Here is a 20,452-nt window from a genome sequence, read left to right as displayed (position 1 = left end):
CCATTGCATCCTGAATTGTGCCTGAAGAGCAATGCAGATTTTCTCAGGATTTGATGCAGAAGGTGGTGTAGGTTGAAGTGAGTGATAGCTCCCATGGAGGAAACTCCACCAGCATTCCTTCTGGTTGCTGCTATCCAGGAAAAAATGCAGATTGCCTCAGTGTGAATATTTGCCTCTTTACACTATTTTTGAGGAGGTACACTGTTGTTCCACCAAAGCAGTTATGCAAAGGAAATGCATTCTTTTCCACCTTATATAGTCTTCTTCTAGTCTTTACTATGGCCAAGGTGGCCACCTATCGCCACCTCACTCACCAGACCCTCCCTGTTTACAAGCAACAGGTCTAGGAGGGCACCTTTCCTAGTTGGCTCTCTTTGTACCTGTACCAAAAAGTTATCATCAAGGTGCTTCAGGAATCTCCCGGACCTCTTTGTCTCAGCTATGTGATATTCCCAGTTGATATCTGGCAGGTTGAAGTCCCCCATAAGGACAAGGGCAGCTGATCTAGAGGTATCTCTCAGTTCCTTAAAGAATAGTTCATCAGTGTTGTCATCCTGGCCGGTTGGTCTATAGTAGACTCCTGTAACAACATCCCCTTTATTTGCTTGTCCCTTAATCCTTACCTAGAGGTTCTCAACCGTGTCATTGCTTACTGCAAGCTCTGTACAGTTCAGTCCCTCCATTACATACAGTGCCACCCCCCTGCCTCACCTGCCCTGCCTATCCCTTCTGAAGAGCCTGTAACCGTCCATCGTAACACAACAGTCACAGGTCTCTTCCCACCAGGTTTTGCTTATGCCAGTAATGTCATAGCTCTAGGACTGGGCCAAGGCTTCTAGCTCCTCTTGCTTGTTCCTCATGCTGCATGTGTTTCTGTAGAAACATTTCAGGTGTGCTTCACTGTACCCAATGCTTTAGAGCAGACAGAAGGATCTCACTAGCATGCAGTCCTTCCAATTTTGGCATGCCATCCTATAGCTTATTGCTGACGGGCCCGTTTTTGTCCCTTTCCCCCCTCAAATCTAGTTTAAAGCCCTATCAATCAGCCCTGCTAACTCCTGGGCAAAAATCATTTTTCACCATCTGAGAAAGGTGCTTCCCATCAGGAGTCATTAGATCCAGTGTCATGTAGACCTTCCCATGATCAAGAAACCAAAATTATGTTGGCATGTCCTGTTTTCAGCTAGGATAGTGTTCCATTAGGGCCCATGGATTTGTGGATGTCAAGTTTGCTTAAATGATCTCTGACCTGATCCTCCTTGGCCAAGGGAAAGTCCTCCTTTCTCTGGACTTCCTCTCTTGTCTCCAGGGGTCTGAGATTGCTGAGGGCTGATATCAGCAATGAAGACTGAAGCAAAAAACGGCATTCAGCAACTCTGCCTTCTCCCTATCCTTTGTCACCAGAGCACCCACCCCATTCAGCAGTGAGCCAACATTTTCTCCGGTCTTCCTTTTTCTACTGATGTATTTGAAGAAGCCCTTCTTGATGCCCTTGATATCCCTTGCCAGATCTAATTCAAAATGGGCCTTGTCACATCCCTGCATACTCTGACAGTGTCCCTATATTCCTCCCAAGTGGCCCGTCCATTTTTCCACATGCTATAAATTTCCTCCTTCTGTTTGAGTTTTGCCAGGAGCTTCCTGCTCATCCATGCAGGTCTCCTGCCCTTTTTGCTTGCCTTCTTACTCATAGGGATGCACCAACCTTGAGTTTGGAGGATGTGTGGGAATATAAATGTTGTTTTTGCAGAGTTACATTGTTTAGAAGGAAGGAATGTGGCAGACGACCTTGTAAAATGCAGACAACCAGACTCCTTAGGAAAATTAGTCTGGACAAAAGAACCAAGTAAAGGAACTGCAGTATTTTGGCCAAAATACGGGTCTGACAAAGATTGGGTATGTCAGGCCTTAAACTTGTATGTTAATAACTAATTTCCATTTTCGGAAGAAGAATCTGAGTATGCGGCTTGTTGGATACAAGGATCTAATTTGGTTTTAAGCAAAAATCAGAATAAAGAAGAAAAGAAAGGGGAAGAGACGAGTGATAAATGGGACCTTTTGGATAACTTGCCTCCTCCTTATAACCCCCAGGCTGCAGCAACAGCAGCAGTCACTGTAACACCTTCTCTGAGAGAAGAAACAGGAACTGTAAATAACATTAACTCTGGGAACAGGGGATACCCCAGACTTGTAAAAGAATTGGAACAATGCAGAAAAGACCTTGAGAATTTTCCGCTCCCTGGTGCTAATACTACTAACACTAATGAAGCTGCTACATATCCTCTCCGTGAAGTGCCGCTGGGACCTAGGCAGATAGGATATGCAAATGCCCCCCTTTCTAGCGGAGAAGTGCAAAATTTTAAAAAGGAAATGAAATCTCTGATTGAGGATCCCATTGGATTAGCAGAACAGTTAGATCAGTTTTTGGGACCCAATCTATATTGCTGGGGAGAAATGATGGCAATTCTGAATCTGCTATTCTCAGGGGAAGAACGAGGAATGATCAGAAGGGCAGCAATGCGGGAATGGGAAAAGGATCATCCTCCAGGAGATGGAGTGATTCCAGCAGAACAAAAGTTTCCAAATGTGGACCCCAATTGGGACAACAATAATGTGCAGGATAGGGTTAATATGAGAGACTTTGAGAAATGGTAATTAGAGGAATTAGAGAAGCAGTACCTAAGTCTCAGAATTTTATTAAAGCCTTTGAGGTTCAGCAGAATAAAGATGAAACCCCAAGTGATTTCTTGGAAAGGCTCAGGGATAGGATGCGAAGGTATTCAGGAATGAATCCTGATGACCCTGTAGCGCAGGGTCTTTTGAATATTAATTTTGTAATGAAAGCGTGGCCAGACATACAAAGGAAACTTCAGAAATTGGAGGGATGGAATGAACAGCCGTTAGAAAGACTTTTGAGGGAAGACTTTTGAGCCTAAGTTATTGGCTACGGAGTGTTTCTCACATGTACCAAACACTGTGGTATATTGTGGGAATAGAAATGTTGTTTTTTCAGAGTTACATTGTTTAGAGGAAAGGAATGTGGTACTGAGATATGCTTACAGTGATAAGAAAGCTTAAGCAGGTGACCTTGTAAAATGCAGACAACCAGACTCCTTAGGACAATGAGGTGAAAATCACGGTGTCAAGTCAAGTCAGATAAGTGAAGAAACATTACCACTTCAAGCAGTAAAAAAGTCAAAAGAAATTTGAAATTTAACAGGCGGGCAACTGAAGGCCATGCATTGTCTATGAAGCATCAGCTAGATTGTGAACCTGGATTACTCACTCAGTGGGGAAACAGGGGAGGGTCCTGTCATCAAAAGGTATATAAGCTGTGTTTTGGAACTAGTAGGCACGCTCTCCTGCTTGTGTGGCGCCCGCCATTGCAATCGCGAATAAATAACTACTTCACTGAGATCCTCGCCTGAGCCTAAGTTATTGGCTACGGAGTGTTTCTCACAGAAGTGCTGCTTGAACACTGAACAGCTGTCTTGGACATCCTTCAGTTAAAATTGTTGTCTTGAAGGTATTAAGGACTTAAGAGACTCATTTTAATCTGTTAACTGTTCATCTTTTTCACCCCCCAAAATGGACATTGCTATGCAAAGTCAGCTTCTTGGAGAAAAACCTGTTACATCTGCCTATATTCTTATAAAATATACCAATTTTTGGATGCAGAAAACATTTCAAATCATCATCAGCCCACAGTTCCCGTTTAAGTTTCACTATATACGAGAATATAAAACTCCATCCTGATATAGTATGTCAGTAAACTATACTTGAGCTTGATCAAACTTACAGAAGCATCAGAGGCAAATCCAGCGTAACAGCAAAAGGTGTAACAGCAAAAGCCTTCAGTGGCTGTAACAGCAGAGGGGCCGATGGCATAGCAGTCCGATCAGTAAAGGAGCCCGTAGCTCCCTCACTGTCTGGCAAACCACACGTTTGTGATTGTGGCTCCACATGGCTCTTTAAGGCCTCAGAGATTGCTAGCCAGGTGCTGAGCAATCCCACTGCAATCTTGTCATTTTTAGTTGCAGAGTCCCACACCTTGAAATCAATTTGGTCCCAGATCATAAACTGTCCGATTGTTAATAAGGAGAATGAGCTGTAAGATTACCAGGACAGTCCTTGTTTCTAAAGATGTATGTTTCCCCATAATGCCCAATGGCTTACCAGAGAGGGGCAGCTGTGTGCACGGATATCGTACATGTTTTGGATGATAGTCGCGGTCGGGTCACTGCGCCAAACTGGCGCCAGCGCCCGATCCACCGTGATCTGGCAGATAGTAGGCGAGTTGATCATTCCTTGAGGCAGCATTTTCCACTGGAATTTGGGGCATTGGCTGTTTGGAGCTTCTCTGGCCGCATGAGTAGTTGCCATAACTTCATGGGCCCACAGGCCCTGGGCTTGCGCCTGGGGGGTGATCATTGTTGGGTCCGTACCCATTAGCCGCTGCAGGCTAGAGCCATATAGTGGGTGATCCGCCCCCGTTACTTGGGCCAGTTGTCTCATACAGTTGTCCTCCCATTCTTGTTTAAAAATGATCATCCCCCCCCCGTCAAAGATCAGTCTACAAGTTTGTTTTATATCAAACGGGAGCATGTCGTCTCCCCCGAAAACGCCATCTATGAGGGTGGAGACCACTGCAGAATTAAGCCCTTTATCCGCAATGGCTTTAACAATCGCTTGTACATCCTTAGGGTTTATTGGTGCGTGGACCCTCTGTCCCCCGTCCGTCACCCGGACCGGGAACACTAGTGTGGCCGATGGGGCCTAGTCGGCACACGCAATCTTAATTTTCCTCCAATCTTCAATCATTTTTCGCCCTCTGAGAAACATGCATCCTATCAGGTGGTAGCAGGCCTGGTGTTGCGTAGACCATCCCTTGATTGAGCAACCCTAAATTTTGCTGATGCTACCAGCCTCGGAGCCACATATTGGTCAGCTGGGTCTGCCTATTCCTTTCAATATTGTTCCCTGCTACTGGAAGGACAGAGGAAAATATTACACTTAAGCAGTTGCCCCAAGGCCCTGAAGTCCCTTTTGATTGCCCTTGGACTTCTGTTTGCTACTTCATTCCTGCCAGCATATAAAACCAATAAAAGGTAACAATCAGATGGCCATACCAGGTAAGCGACTTTTCTAGCAATGTCTCTTACCTGGGCCTCAGGGAGGCAGTAGATTTCCCTATGGGTTGGGTTGGGTCGATATATTGGGCCCTCTGTTCCCCACAGAAAGGAGGAGGAGTCACCTATAACAATACCTCTTTTTTTTTTTTTTTTTCCTTGATGGAGCCTGTTGTGATATAGGGGATAGGGGCTGACTTGCCCTAGGCATCATCTCGAACCTCGTTAGACCTTCATCTACATCATTTTTTGTCTGTCAGTCATGTTCTAGAGCCTCATAATTGTATAAGAACACCCAAGGAGGTGAAGTAGGCAGGGAGGGGGGTTGCCTGCCACCCTGGGCAGAAACCTGCTTCTATTCCCTTCCTCCCCTGACATCTCTTAGTTCCCCTCCATTTGCCTGGTGGTGAGAGGCTAGGGGGGATCCTTTGTTTCTTGTGTTGTGGCTGGCCCACATGCCTGTCTCAGGGATGGTAAAGTATGATTCCACCAGTTGATCTTCTTCTCTGACTCCCTGCTGCTCTTCAGCCTGTCCACTTCCTCCCAAAGCTCTGTCACTAGGCTGAGCAGTTCTACCTGGGCATACATCCCCACATGTATACTCACTGCTGCCATCACTGACAGAAAACTTGGGCGTGCTCTGCAGTCTGAGACTGTCTGGCTGCATGTTGCCAGGGAAGCTCTGTTGGGGTAGCTGCATCAATTTCTGTGGCTGGAGAGGCCAGAGGGGGCGCAAAGAGTGTATGCTATGACTAGAGTTCCTTGCACACAGGTGTGGTAGTTTTACTCTGCTATGCAGCTGAACTCCACCACAACTGTTCTCTCGCTCCACTCCTCAAAGGAAAAAGGGGAGAAAATATGATGAAAAGGGTGCAAGGGTTGAGATAAGGACAGGGAGATCACTCAACAATTATCATCACAGGCAAAACAGACTCAGCATAGGGAGACTGATATAATTTATCGCCTATCACTAGCAGGCCAGAACAGAGAGAAACTAAAAGCAAACTAAAACCCTCTTCTGTGTCCTTCCCCCAAGCAGCAACATGGGGAATGGAGGTTGTGGTCAGTCCATAATGCTTCACCTCTGTCACTCCTTCATGGTCACTCTTCCCCTGCCCCAACATGGGGTCCCTCCCATGGGATGTAGTCCTTCCCAAACTGATCCTATATGGGCTTCCCGCAGGCAGCAGCTCTTCAAGAACTGCTCCAATATGGGTTTGTATCACAGGATCCACCCTTCAGGAGCAAACTGCTCCAACATGGGTCCTCCACAGGTGGAAGCTCCCACCAGATCACCCGCTCCTGCACGGGCTCCTCTCCAAGGGCTACAGGTCTGGCCTGGAGCCTGCTCCTGAGGGGCTCTCCATGGGCCTCCTTCAGGTCAGGTCCACCTGCTCCACAATGGGCTCCTTCCACAGGCTGCAGCATGGAGATCTGCTCCGTCATCATACACCATGGGCTGCAGGGGGACTTCTGCTCTGGAGCACCTCCTCCCTCTCCTTCACTGACCTTGGTGTTTGCAGGGCTGTTTCTCACTCCTTGCTCTCCCAGCTGCTGTTGCACAGCAGGATTTTTTTCTTCTTCCCTTTCTTAAATATGTTCTTACAGAGGCACAGCCAACATCATTTATTGACTCGACTCTGGCCAGCGGCTGGTCCTTTTTGGAGCTGTCTGGAACTGTCTCTTCTCTAATATGGGGCAGCTTCTGGACTCTTCTCACAGAGGCCACTGCTGCAGCCCCCCTGCTACCAAGCCCTTGCTATCTAAACCCAAGACAGCAGGTTCCAATCGCTGTTGGAAGTGGCAGTGACAGTGCCCTTCTGCACAAATTGCCCCACCACTCCTTAGCTGATGCACTACACCCTGTTTGCCTCCCTTCTTAACCCTCCTCCTGGTTGATGGTTCTCCATTGGTGATGCTTTTGTACATGTGGGGCTGGCTGCCACTGCTCCTGGCCCTGTCTAAGCCTCATCAGAGGCCTTGCAGGAACTCCCCTGCATGCCATCATTCCTTGTTCCGCTGCAGAACTTGCCTGTACTGCAGCTGATCACCTTGGCGAGTGGTACTCAAGGTTGTACTCAAGTGTTTAGAATAGAATAGTTCAGTTGGAAGGGACCTTCCAAGATCATCTACTCCGATTGCTTGATCACTTCAGGGCTTACCAGGAGTTAAAGCATATTAATGAGGGCATTATCCAAATGTCTCGAATGCTGGCAGGCTTGGGGCATCAACTGTCTTGCTAGGAAGCCTGTTCCAGTTTTTGATCACCCTCACAGTCAAGTAAATTTTCCTCGAGTCCAGTCTGAACCTCCCCTGGCACAATTTTGTGCGCTTCCCATATGTCCTGTCATTGTTTACTAGGGAGAAGAGACCAGCACCTCCCTCTCCACTTCCCCTTCTTAAGAAGTTGTAGAAAGCAATGGGGTCACCTCTTAGCCTTCTGTTCTTCAAACTAGACAACTCAAGTGTCCTCAGCCTCTTGTCATAGGACATGCCTTTGTCACAAAAGGAATTATTCACTTCACTTGTAAGAGAGAAGCAGCAATATATTTATTGATGAAAATAGTGATTTAGCAGAGATAAACTGTGGTTGAGACAGCAATTTAATAAAGCTCTAATGGTAAATGTGGCATTAACAAGATTCATGATGGCAAGGTCACTTGATTATTTACTGCATAGAGGACAGGGTTAGACAAAGTATCAGGGAGATCCTCACATTGAGTTACGAGGTTCAGAATGGAGTCCCTTTTGCCATACAAACTCTGAGGAGCCTAGATATGAGTGGATCATATCTCAATCCTAGACTTATCAGTTTATATGCACAATCGTTCCTTTATATCAGTTAAGATTACAAAGTTTCAGCGTGCTTAGCAAATTACTTGCAAAGTTTCAACAAGCTAGCTATTAGTCACTTACCGAGTATCTGTCCCAGGTAAGGAATCTCTTGACCTCGAGGAGTAACCTTGAGAGGCATCCCTGCTAAAGGGGAAGATCTTGGCATACAGGTTGCTGCAGTACAGGAGAGCTTAGCAGGCTCTTGTCTGTCCCCTATTTATGGGCTAAGAAGATTGACTACTAGTCATATTTGCATACCAGCCATATTTGTTGCATGATCCATTAGTTCTTGGATTTACCTCCCCTGAATCTACCTTGAGCCAGGTTAGGCTGTCATGACCAGGAGCATTCATCACAATTGCCACTGATGGTTATCACCTGAGCAGGGTTACAGGTGGGTCAGGTTTGGGGGGAGCAAGAGGAGTACACAGCCACAGGGACTTATTTCCAAAACAACCTCATAGACACCTAGGCCAAAGAGCATGTCCATGAGTGGGTAAATCACATCCCCCTATCATTCATCAGCATCCACAAGACTGTGATGGACTATTAAAGACTAGACTGAAGGCAATGGGTGCTGGGACATTCAAAATTGGGATGCACATTTGGCAAAGGCCACCTGGTTAGTCAACACTAGGGGATCTGCCAATTGAGCCAGACCTCCCCAGTCAAACCTGTTACATACTGTAGAAGGGGATAAAGTCCCTGTAGTGCACATAAAAATGCCAGCCATATTTGATTGGTGCATGGTCTGTTAGCCATTAGATCTATCTCCCCTGAATCTACCTTGAGCCTAGTTTAACTGTCATGACCAGATGCATTCAATATGGTTGTCACTGATGGTTGTCGCCCAAGCAAGGTTACAGGTGAAGGGTCAGGTTAAGGGGGGGCCAGGAGTACACTGCCACAGTTTTCCAGCCCTTTTACCAGCTTTGTAGCCCTCTGCTGGATGCTTTCAAGTACCTTAACATCCTTTTTATGTTGTGGAGCTCAGAACTATGCTCACTATTCAAGGTGAGACCACACCAACACTAAATATAGTGGGAGAATCACCTCTTTTGACTGGCTGGCTATGCTGTGTTTAATGCATCCCAAAATGTGGTTTGCCCTCCTGGCTGTCAGGGCATGCTGCTGACTCACGTTGAACCTATTGTCAACCACCACCCTGGATTCCTTTCTGCTGAGCTGCTCTCAAGCTACTCATCTTACAGACTATCAGTGTCTGGCATTACTTCATCCTTGATATAGAACTTGGCATTTAGCTTTGTTGAACTTCATGCTGTTGCCGATCGCCCAAGGCTCCAATCTATCTAGATCCCCCTGCAAGGCCTCTCATCTCTCCAGGGTGTCAGCAGCACTTCCCAGTTTAGTATCATCAGCAAACTTGCTGAGGATGCATTCCACTCCTGCATCCACATCATTGATAAAAACATTGAATAAGACTGGCCCAATTGTGCTCTGGGGAATGCCTCTAGTGACTGGCTACCAGTGTGGTGATTTTACCGCGCTAGGCAGCTGAACACCACAACTGCTCTCTCACTCCCCCTCCTTAGATGAGGAGGGGAAGAAGTAAAGGAAAGAACAACTCACAGGTTGAGATAAGGATAATTTAATTAAAGGGAAAAAATAATAATAATTATTAAGGAAGGAAAGATTATTATTAACTAAACAATTTAACTAAAGGGAAAAACAAGGGAAAGGTGAAAAGGGAGGGGGAAAGGGAAAAAAGAAAAAAAAAAAAAAAAAACAACTAAAGGCTATATGGAAGTGCAGAGGAAAGAAATTACTCTCTACTTCCCACAAATGAGCGATGATTGACCACGTCCTTGAAGCAGGGCCTCAACGCACATAGCCGGTGTTCAGGAGGACAGATGTTTTCACAACAAGAGCCCACCCCTCCCCTCTTCTTCCTGTTTCCACCTTTTATTGCTGAGTGTGACATCATATGGTATGGAATATCCCTTTGGTTGGTTTAGGTCAGCTGCCCTGGTGATGATTCTTGCTCACCTTTTTGCCCACCCCCTAGGAGGGTTAGAGAGAGTCCCGATGCTGTGCCAGCACTGCTCAGCAGCCGACACAACACTGGTGTGATACCACTGCTGTTCTAGCTACAAGTACAGAGCACAGCATTGTATGGGCTGCTGCAGGGAAAGTTAACATCCCGGCCAGACCCAGTACAACCAGCTAGATGTAACCCCATTCACTACAAGCCTTTGAGCTCTACCATTCAGACGGTTCATCACCCAGTGTAGCATGAACTTGTTTATCTCATAATTGGACAGTTTGTTTAGAAGGATGCCATGAGGCTAAGTATGAAAGGCCTTAAAAATTCCAGAATGATTACGTCCAATGTTTTCCTTTCACCCACCAAGCAGGTGACCTTATCGTGGAAGGAGGTCAAATTACTAAGGCAGGACTTTCCCTTGATGAATCCATGAAGTCATTTACCTTGGATAACTTCTTAGATAAATATCTTGACAATGGAAGTTGGAGTTTAATGGTCTGTAAAGTCCACGTCATGGCAATACTAGATAAGCTTTCAAGAGAAACACTTCATCAACAGCTGAACTTGCATATGGTCCAAAATATTTTCTCTTTTACTTTTTTTATTGCTACAGTTCTGGAGAGCAGCCATTCAATTGAAACAATAGGAAAAACTGAGGTTCTTATTAGCCTGGTTTCCATAAGAGTTTATTTGAAACATCGGGCAGCTTATGCTGAGAGTGGCTATATCTGGGAATGTTATCAGTTGATTAATAAATATCTTGAAGCGATACAACAGGAAACTTAGCTTTTGTTGGTACATTTACTGGATTGGCAGAAGGGGGCAGGGTCTGTTTTGTATATGAAACCTGATGGCAGAAAATTTAATACTTGGTGTGTGCAAGTGATGGTGTAGATATTTGCTTGAAATTAAGAATGTGTTCTATAGATAAAATATTACTACTTAGGTTTTGTAGCCTAATTAAATGTAATAGCAAAAACAGGGTCAGCTGTGAAGGACCTGAGAACTTCTCAACTTCTGTGCTTTATGTATCTTACACTTTTAACCTACTTTTATATAAGAGTTTGTTTAAAAATCAAATTATGGACTAATCCATATATTACACATCTTTACCTATTCACGTAGGCAGAGCTTGAAATGTCTGAGTACATGTAGAAATTCCTTAATATTGTCCTTTTTATTTTAAAGGTTGTTAAAGGAGATGGGCTGGCAGGAAGAGAGTGAAAATGATGAAACATGTGCTCCACTAACAGAGGATGAGATGAGGGAATTCCAAGCCATTAGTGAACAGGTAACGTTAAGTTGATGTTCCATTATGAACTTGCAAGTGGCTACCCTAAATACCTACCTTTTAAGGAGGATCCCCAATAATTTTGATAGTTAAGGGTGATGCCATTTCAGTACCCTTTTTCTTTCCTCTCCTTGCCTTCCTTGTCCTTTCAGAAAAACAGCTGGTTAAAAAAGATATGGGAAGCAGTACTTATTTTAGATGAGGTCTATTCTCAAAATATCAAAGAAAGAAGAGAGGATGGATTCTAATTAGTTTCAGCATTGCTGGTTACAGAATTGCACAGGCCTTCTAGCTCCTCAACTCAGCCTGAGGAAAGGGAATTTTCTTTCAAGGTCTTTATGCATCTTCCTTGGCTTTCTTCACTGGAAATCGAGGAACATATAATTCACTAGTAACAGAGTCTGAGCACGCAATCTACAACTGATTTTTTATTTTTATTTTTTGAAGTAGTAGACTGCTGGCTTGGGTTTATGTGGCAAGGTTTTGGTAGCAGGGGGGCTGCAGGGGTGGCCTCCGTTAGAAGAATCCAGAAGCTGTGCCATGTTAGATAAGAGCCAGTTCCAGCCAGCTCCAAAAGGGACTTGATGCTGGCCAGAGCCAAGACAATAAATGATGTTGTTTATGCCTCTGTAAGAGCATATTTAAGAAGAGGAAAATAACTGCTGTGCAACAGCAGCTGGGAGAGCAAAGAGTGAGAAACAGCCCTGCAAACACCAAGGTCAATGAAGAAGTAGGGGGAGGAGCTGCTCCAAGAGCTGGAGCAGAAGTTCCCCTGACATCTGTGGAGAGGACCATGGTGGAGCAGGTTGTCCCCCATGGTGTACAACAGCAGAGCAGATTTCTACACTGCAGTCTGTGGAGGAGCCCATGGTTGAGCAGCAGGTGAAGCTGGTCTGAAGGAAGCTGCAGCCTGTGGAGAACCCCTGCTGGAGCAGATTCCGTGCTGGACCTGTTGCCTGTGGAGAGGAGCCCATTCAGGAGCAGGTGACCTGGCAGGAGCTGCTGCCCGTGAGAGACCCGTGTTGGAGCAGTTTGCTTCTGAAGGATGGACCTGTGATACAGACCCATATTAGAGCAGTTATTGAAGAGCTGCTGCCTGTGGAAGCCCACGAAGGATCAGTTTGGGAAGGACTTTATCCTGTGGGAGGGACCCCATGCTGGAGCAGGGGAAAAGAGTGACCATGAATGAATAGCAGAAACAGTGTTATGGACTGACCACAACCTCCATTCCCCAGCACTGCTTGGGGGGAGGATGTTGAAGAAGGTAGATGGGGGGAAGGTGTTTTTAGTTTGCTTTTAGATTCTCTCTGTTCTGGCCTGCTAGTGATAGGCAATAAATTATATTAATCTCCCTATGCTGAGTCTTTTTTGCCTGTGATGATAATTGTTGAGTGATCTCCCTGTCCTTATCTCAACCCTTGAGCCCTTTGCATTGTATCTTCTTCCCCTTTCCCTTTGTGGAAGGGGAGTAAGAGAGCTGTTGTGGTGGAGTTCAGCTTCCCAGCTGAGTAAAACCACCACAACTGCAGAAAAATGGACTGCATCATGGGAGAGACCACTCTGAGAGTCACTGGGGTTAAATGTCTGAGGAAGTAGATGGGAAGAGAGTAAACTCTTGTTCACTTAGCTTAGTATGATTGGAAACTCTTGGATGCAGGTGGCTGGTTCAGAAGTGAAGGCTCTCAGGTGAATTTTCATTTGTGTGTATATAAAACACGTAGTGCTGTGGATCTAATGTAGCCCATAAATGAAGACAGAGAATGTTGAAATGCAACAGGTTGTTGTGTTTTTCTCTCTCAAAATAAATCTGTTTGTTTGTTTGTTTATTTTTTTCAGTTACAAAAAAATGGCCTTCGGAAAAACGGCATTTTGAAAAATGGCCTTATCTGCGATTTTAAATTTAGCCCCTGGAAAAACAGCACTTTCCAACCTGCTCTGGAGAATGATGATTCTGAGACAAGCAGCAGTGATACATCAGATGATGATGATGTGTGAAGATTTCTGTAACATCTGTAGATGCTCGTTTTGTTCTCATGAAAATATGGGGATGTATTGTTTAAAACAAATCTTAATTTATGCAGTAACATGCCTCATTAGAGGAAGATTGATGGGACTTCTCTCTGAAGAAAGCAAGGAACGTTGTGTTGGGTGTGTTGAACATTGCTATAATTTCTTTGTAAACAAATGTTTTAGAATGAGGACTTAGGTTGACCCAGCATTGACTTTCTTCCTCACTGCAGCATTTCTGACTAGCAATGTGACAATGTAACAAATCAGACTTTCTCATTTAATAATAAAAACAAAAAGAATTGCAATATCTTGCAAAGCTTCTGTCTTAGTGTCCAAGTATAGACTTGAAAAAAAAAAGCAGCTTAACACAGTTTTGCTTGTCATTTCTTTCTTACAATGGAAATCCTCAAATCCACTTTGTATGCAAAAAGGGCAATGTAGAGTGCTGTCTAAAATGAGCGAAGTACACTAAAACTCTTTTCCTTAATTTATCTGTTCTACTTCTTCCACACATAATTGTTCTTTAGCTATTGTAGTGTAGTCATTGTTATTAATGGCAAAAAGACCTGATGTTACGGTTCCAAATTTCTAGAAGTAACCTTTAAATTGAAAGCTTTATGGGTTATTGCAAGACCCAATATGCCACAGTGAACACATTCTTGTGGGAAAATAAGTACTTTGAATTTACTATTCACCAGCAGAAAAATAATAAAACTGACTGGATTTGTCCACTATATGGAAAATAAACTGTTTTACAGAGTATTGTCTCAGTGCATAGCATTAAGGGTATTGTTTTTAAATCTAGTAAGTTTTGTTTGCATTTATATTAAATGTACTCTGGCAGGAGTCATTGCATTTCAGAATGACATAAAGATGTTTTTATCACCAGCTCTTGCTTTGTAGCAGCAGAAGTATATCTATGCAATAAGCATCTGTTTTGATTATATATTTTCCACAAGGTTGTGTAAACTATGTAGCGTTAATCCATGAGCACAACTGCTCTCAGTGATGTCACATACACTTATAGTACAGCTTATATAGACATTCCTCGTCAAGGTATTTTTGAATTGCACTACTTTTTATAGTAAGTAATTCACAATTTTAAACTCTAAAGCAAAAATATCAAGATGAGCTTTTGTCCATGTTTAACTTTTTTAGGAAAAACCTTTTTAAATAAGGTGACATCTAACAATTTTGGGCCAAAGATGTAGCGTGTTTTTCTTTTTCCTTTTTATTAGTTTAAATAAGGGGGGTTATTCAATACATTGTTTTTTTTTCATTTCTTTCTTTGAACAAACATTCAAATGTTGGTGTAGTTTATTTTGGCACAATGTTTTCAAATATGCCATTTTGTTGTCTTAATTTTAGAGGATAAAAATGTTTGTTTTTTTGAAGAGAAAACTGCTGTATCAGTAATGAAGTCTTTCCTACTTGTATGCCTTAAACATGTGTGGAATAATTGCCTGAGGTGACTTGGAAATTAAACTGATATTCACATTTTAAAGAAAAGGTTTTGAAAGGACTGAAGAAGCTTCCAGGGTGGAGTGTAGCTGCACTACATAGAAGTTCCCTAAGCCTTCAATCTTAGATGTTAATCACACTGGGGGAACTTGGTGTGCTGACTCTAAGAGGAACAGTACAGAGTGTGGAGCGGAGTGGAGACACTGAAGCTAGGTTCTGTGATAAGATGGGAACTTGATTGTTCTTGTACAGACCAAAACTGATAAACTTCACATTTGCTACCCTGAGTCAACGGCCTGTCATGTTTTTGACAAAATGCTGTACTGTAGTGAACTTTTCTCATTATAATATTATAATACCAAAACACACCTCCATCCCAAAAACTACCCATCTCCAAGGTGTGACCACCCCTCACCGAGCATGCGCTCTGGATTTCTCTGAAACTATACTTTTAAACACAAGTGAGAAAACTTTGCAGCAATTGTAACCAAGATATGTATGACTAGAGTCACTCAAGCTCCACCTAAAAGAAAATAATATAAATTGGCTTAAGAGAGAAAGGTTGTTAGGGAAGATACCATTGTGAAGGATACCTTCTGACTCCTGGGATCAGTTGACGGGCTGAGCCTCTCTTCCTCCCCCCTTGGGACGCCTTTGGGTAAGATTTGAACGCTTGGTTATACCAAGTGCCTCCCTGGGAAACTTATAAATCTCTATAGAGTCGCTTTATACTTTTTAACATGTTTATAGCCAGGCTGTGTTACTCATACTTTTGGTATTTGTATGTGCTTTGCAGACAGTGAATTTATCACCGGCAATCCAAAGAACCTGTGTACCGTTTGCTTTAATAAATTGCACTCACCTTTAATGAAACAGAGAAATTGGTGTATTTGGCAGGATTGCCATGGATAAACTGAAAACATACAAATGTCCCCCTTCCCAGGCTGGGAAGGAGTGGGCTCAAAAATTTTAGAAATATGGCGAGACAGTGGTAGAACAGATTAAGCAGTGTCAGGTTATGCAAAAGATTGGAGTGAAAAAAGGTGAAGGTGTAATTTGTGCAGTATTAGGAGTCTGTTTGTCTTACACTCAGCAAGAAGCTAAGGAAATTTCTGCTCCCAAACTAGTTTCTGATGTGGAATATACAGCTTTAAAATGGGAAAATGTGGTGTTAAAGTCATCATTAGTCTTTGAAAGGGAGACAGGAAGAACATTAGGAATCAGAGTTGCTAAACTTTTGAATGAGAATAGTCATCTTAAACAATTGCTGGAAAAGTTTAATCATTTCTTAGATAAAATGCAACCTGCTCCAGTTAAGCAGGTTCGTAGATTAACGCATAGTGCAGACCCTGAAAGTACCATGCCAGGAGAGCATAACTGCTCCTTAACTGCATGAGCTGCATACTGGGCAGGTGGTATAGATCCTCAGGAGAGAGGGGAAACACTAGAAATTAGAGCCACAGGCTATTCCAACCTGGCTGTAGCAGTACAGAAAGCAGCCTGCATACAGGTGATATATGAAAGATTTGAATTTAGGAAATCCCCGATGTTAGCCCTTATCGACCCAGCTCAATTAATCCCTCTCATCCGTGGACTCCCTGATTGTTTTAAGATGTTTGTAGCAAATTCCCAGGATTGCATACAAGCTGTTCATAGGGAAGGCGATTGTGGTTGTAGACAAAACCTGCACTCTCCCATTCCCACCTGGAGTGAATTTGCACAAGACAGATAAGTATGGACGCTGAATGGGCTGGATTAGTTCATCCAGTATTAAGTCCCCAGATCACTCCTGGCGAGTTCACCAAATCCACACTCAAAACCCCAAATACCCCAAATTCAAAGAGAGGTTCAAACCTAATAAGGAACAGGGTGAGTTGTGGTGTAAGGCCCTAGATTTGGGTGTACCCTGACCAATCTTGCTTGGCATCTCTATGGAGGTTCTCCATACATTAGTCCAGTCTCTGGGTAAGGAAAATATTCCAGCTGGGGAGAATTGCCTAACTGGAAAACCCCCAACCCATAAGGAAAGTACACCTGCACTGAGCCCAATTGACGAGGCAGAAGCTAACCAAAAAAACTCCTATCTCCGGGGAGGGCAGTGAGCCACCCTGCTCGGCAGGTATTAGCAATTCAATGGCTCTCTGTTGAATACTCTGACCCTACCATTGCCTTTCCCACTGGACCCCGAAAAATACTGCTAAACTTTCTCATTGACACTGGGGCCCAAATGTCAGTAATTACCCATGAGACAGCACAAACCCTGGGTATAAGACCTGGTCAACACATGGTTGAAGTCACAGGAATCGACAGTGTGAAGAAAGAATGTCCCACCACAAAAATTTCACTCTGGCTGCCAGAGGTATGAAAATTAACCAGGGCAGAAGTATTAGTTGGTGCTGCATATAATATTTTATGATTTGACATACTGGGTAGATGAATGTGGAAACTCCCAGATGGGATGGTGTGGAGTTTCACGACACATCAAAGGAATTCAGGCACAAGTAAGATTGTCTGTTACAAACATCTATACCCTTACCCCCCTCTAAAATCACTAATGTTTGGCAATATCAATTGCCAGCAGCAGCACTTATGGGGATTGACAGTGTGGTAACAGAATTAGAAGAAAGAGGCATTATTAAAACGACTCATTCACCTTACAGTTCACTGGTGTGGCTGGTAAAGAAACCAACCGGGCAATGGTGTTTTACCATGGATTACAGACAGTTAAATGCTAATACCATACCTTTGACTGCCAAACATGGCAGAAATAGTGACATTGATACAAGGTGCTGCCCATTCTTAGATGGCTGCCCCAAAATGAAAGTCTGTGCATCTAGCAATACAATCACCCCAAGCATTATACTAAACCAGGAGAATATCCTACAGGATTTCACACTGGACAACCTGTGCTGGTAAAAATGCCTCAGACTGGAACAGTAGCAATGGTACCAACTATCCCCAAAAAACTCTACGCATGGCAAGCCAAAGATTGTTCAGGAAAAGTACACCGGATTAGCACTCAGTGGATTTCACCCTCTTTTTAACCCTGCCGGTTGAATACAACCAAGCATATTTTCTTTCCTTTTGTGTTCACAGGAATCCTGAGTGAACTGCATGTAGACAGTTGGAGAATGAAAAATCAGCAGTTTGAATTGATAAAACTATACTTTACCCTGACCTTAATGCAATCCCCTTTGGTTAATAGCCAAAAAGACACAGAATGGCCACGATCCCAAGTCCACGTTAAATACACTGGAATTAAGGGAACACGTGCCGTCAGGGAAAACTTAAACTTGGCTACTGTGGTTGTGCATGGAGCTGAGGTGTTTCACCATGACATGTCATAATGACCCTTGGAACAATGCATTGTCACGATATAGTGCAAGTGTTGGAAAACTGCAAAACAAAAGAACTTAAATCTCTCAACTCTAGCTATACAAGGAGATGAAGTGTTTTCAAAAGATGAGTGGAGTTGGAATGACTCTCTTTGGATGGCTGAACTTCAAGCCATTTCAGGACAGACAATACAAATCAGTTGCCTAATAACTAATGCGTCTACTTACAATAGGCTGACTGAAATTAAGATGATTTATTGTTGAGGTTTAACCCAGCTGGCAGCTAAGCTCCACACAGCTGTTCGTTCACCCTCCCCCCACCCCCTTGTGGGACAAGAGAAAATCAGGAAAAAAAAGTGAAAGCTTATGGGATTAGATAAAGACACTTTATTAGGATAGAAAAGAAAGGATAATAATAATAATAATAATAATAATAATAATAATAATAATAATAATAATAATAATAATAATAATGTGTACAAATCAAGTGATACACAATGCAATTGCTCACCACTCGCTGACAAGCCTGTCCTCAAGCAGCAGATCCATCCCTCCCCACCCCGGCCAGCCCCCCATATTAATTGTTCAGCATGACGTCAGATGGGATGGAATAACCCTTTGGCTAGTTTGGGTCACCTGTCCTGGATCTGTCCCCTCCCAGCTCCTGCTGCACCCCCAGCCTGCCCGCGGGCAGGACAGAGGGAGAAACTGAAAAGTCCTTGGCTTAGTGTAAGTACTGCTCTGCAACAATTAAAACACCTGTGTGTTATCAACATTATTTTCATCCTAAATCCCAAACACAGCACCATACCAGCTACTAGGAGGAAAATTAACTCTATCCTAGCCAAAACCAGGACAATAGCCACCCCTTATTCCATACCATTTATGTAATGCTTAGGTCCCACACTTCCCAATACATTCCAATTAGTCACCACCTTCATATATGTATATAAAATGTCCACTGAGCTTGTGGAGTCTGTGACTGACTTTGGGCTCTATCTGTCCCAGCAGTCTTTCAGGGCTGAAGCTCGTTCTGGTTCCATCACACCGCTGTGCTTGTCCAATTCTATCAAAATTCATTCATCATTATCTGCATGGCTGTTACTGTGATACCATTAATGGGACATTGACATGTAGCCATCAAGGTAGTGATGACATACAGCATTATATAATAATTAACATAATACAATTCAACTCATGGGCTATTCCCACCCAACATCAGATCCCCTTGAGGTACACATCGGACCTCCCCATTCCTCCCCCATAACGAAGATGCTTTAACCACTTGGCTTGCTTGATTGCAGCATGTTTCACAATCATGAATAACTTGTGCTATAGCAGTCATGGTCAGGTTCGCCCATCGATCCTAAGCCCATCTGTATGTTGCATCTCTACCTTGATGGCCTGAGGTGTCATGGGCCCATTGGGCTATAAATAATTCACCCTTATGTTATCAGTGCAGGTCCACCTGAGCCACTTCAATCTTAGCAGCCTGATCCACCTGCTGGTTGTTTTGATGTTCTTCAGTAGCCCGATTCTTGGGCATGTGAGCATCTACGTGGCGTACCTTTACAGCCAGGTTCTCTACCCGGGCAACAATATCTTGCCACAATGCAGCAGCCCAGGTGGGTTTGCCTCTGCACTGCCAGTTGCTCTGCTTCCATTGCTGTAACCATCCCCACAGGGCATTTGCTACCATCCATGAATCAGTGTAGAGATGGAGAACTGTCTACTTTTCTCGTTCAGCAATGTCTAAAGCCAGCTGAATGGCGTTCACTTCTGCAAACTGACTCGATTCACCTTCTCCCTCAGCAGCTTCTGCAACTTGTTGCGTAGGACTCCATACAGCAGCTTTCCACCTCCGACGTTTTAACAGAATCACAGAATTGTAGGGGTTGGAAGGGGCCTCAAGAGATCATTGAGTCCTGCCAAAGCAGGCTCCCTAGTGCAGGTTGCCCAGGTAGGCGTCCAGACATGTCTCGAATATCTCCAGAAAAGGAGACTCCAAACCTTCCTGGGCAGCCAGTTCCAGTGCTCTGTCACCCTCACTGTGAAGAAGTTCTTTCGCTTGTTGGTGCGGAACTTACTGTAATCCATTTTGTGGCTATTGCCCCTTCCCCTGTCCCCAAAAATCACTGAAAGGAGGTTGGCCAAATCCCTTTGTCTTCCACACTTAAGGTATTTGTAAATATTAATAAAATCCCCTCTCACTCTTCTCTTCTCAAGGCTGAACAGACCCAGGTCACTCTTGTCCCCTGTGCTGTGGGGTCCCTCCCACGGGATGCAGTCCTTGGTTAACTGACACAGCGTGGGCTTCCCACAGGCAGCAGCTCTTCAAGAACTGCTCCAGATATGGGTCCGTACCACGGGGTCCATCCCTCAGGAG

The 20,452-nt window shown here is 43.9% G+C and overlaps 1 protein-coding gene across 14 annotated transcripts in view; it reads left to right on the top strand.

Annotated features, from left to right (window-relative positions):
- The window catches only part of LOC101795454 (vasculin), a 56,061-nt gene extending 42,031 nt beyond the window's left edge, over positions 1–14,030 (top strand). For all 14 annotated transcript variants that reach the window (XM_038169540.2, XM_038169537.2, XM_038169534.2 and 11 more), the window contains 2 exons: positions 11,158–11,260; positions 13,097–14,030. In XM_038169540.2, coding sequence (XP_038025468.1) covers positions 11,158–11,260; positions 13,097–13,255 — 262 coding nt within the window. In that variant the 3' untranslated portion in view covers positions 13,256–14,030. The remainder of the gene's footprint in view (positions 1–11,157; positions 11,261–13,096) is intronic.
- The last annotated feature ends 6,422 nt before the right edge of the window (positions 14,031–20,452 follow it).

This window comes from Anas platyrhynchos, chromosome W (genome assembly GCF_047663525.1).
Source record: "Anas platyrhynchos isolate ZD024472 breed Pekin duck chromosome W, IASCAAS_PekinDuck_T2T, whole genome shotgun sequence".
In the NCBI taxonomy this organism is placed as follows: Eukaryota; Metazoa; Chordata; class Aves; order Anseriformes; family Anatidae; genus Anas; species Anas platyrhynchos.
Note: the sequence above shows the minus strand (reverse complement) of the source record. Positions and strands in the feature narration are given on the sequence as shown.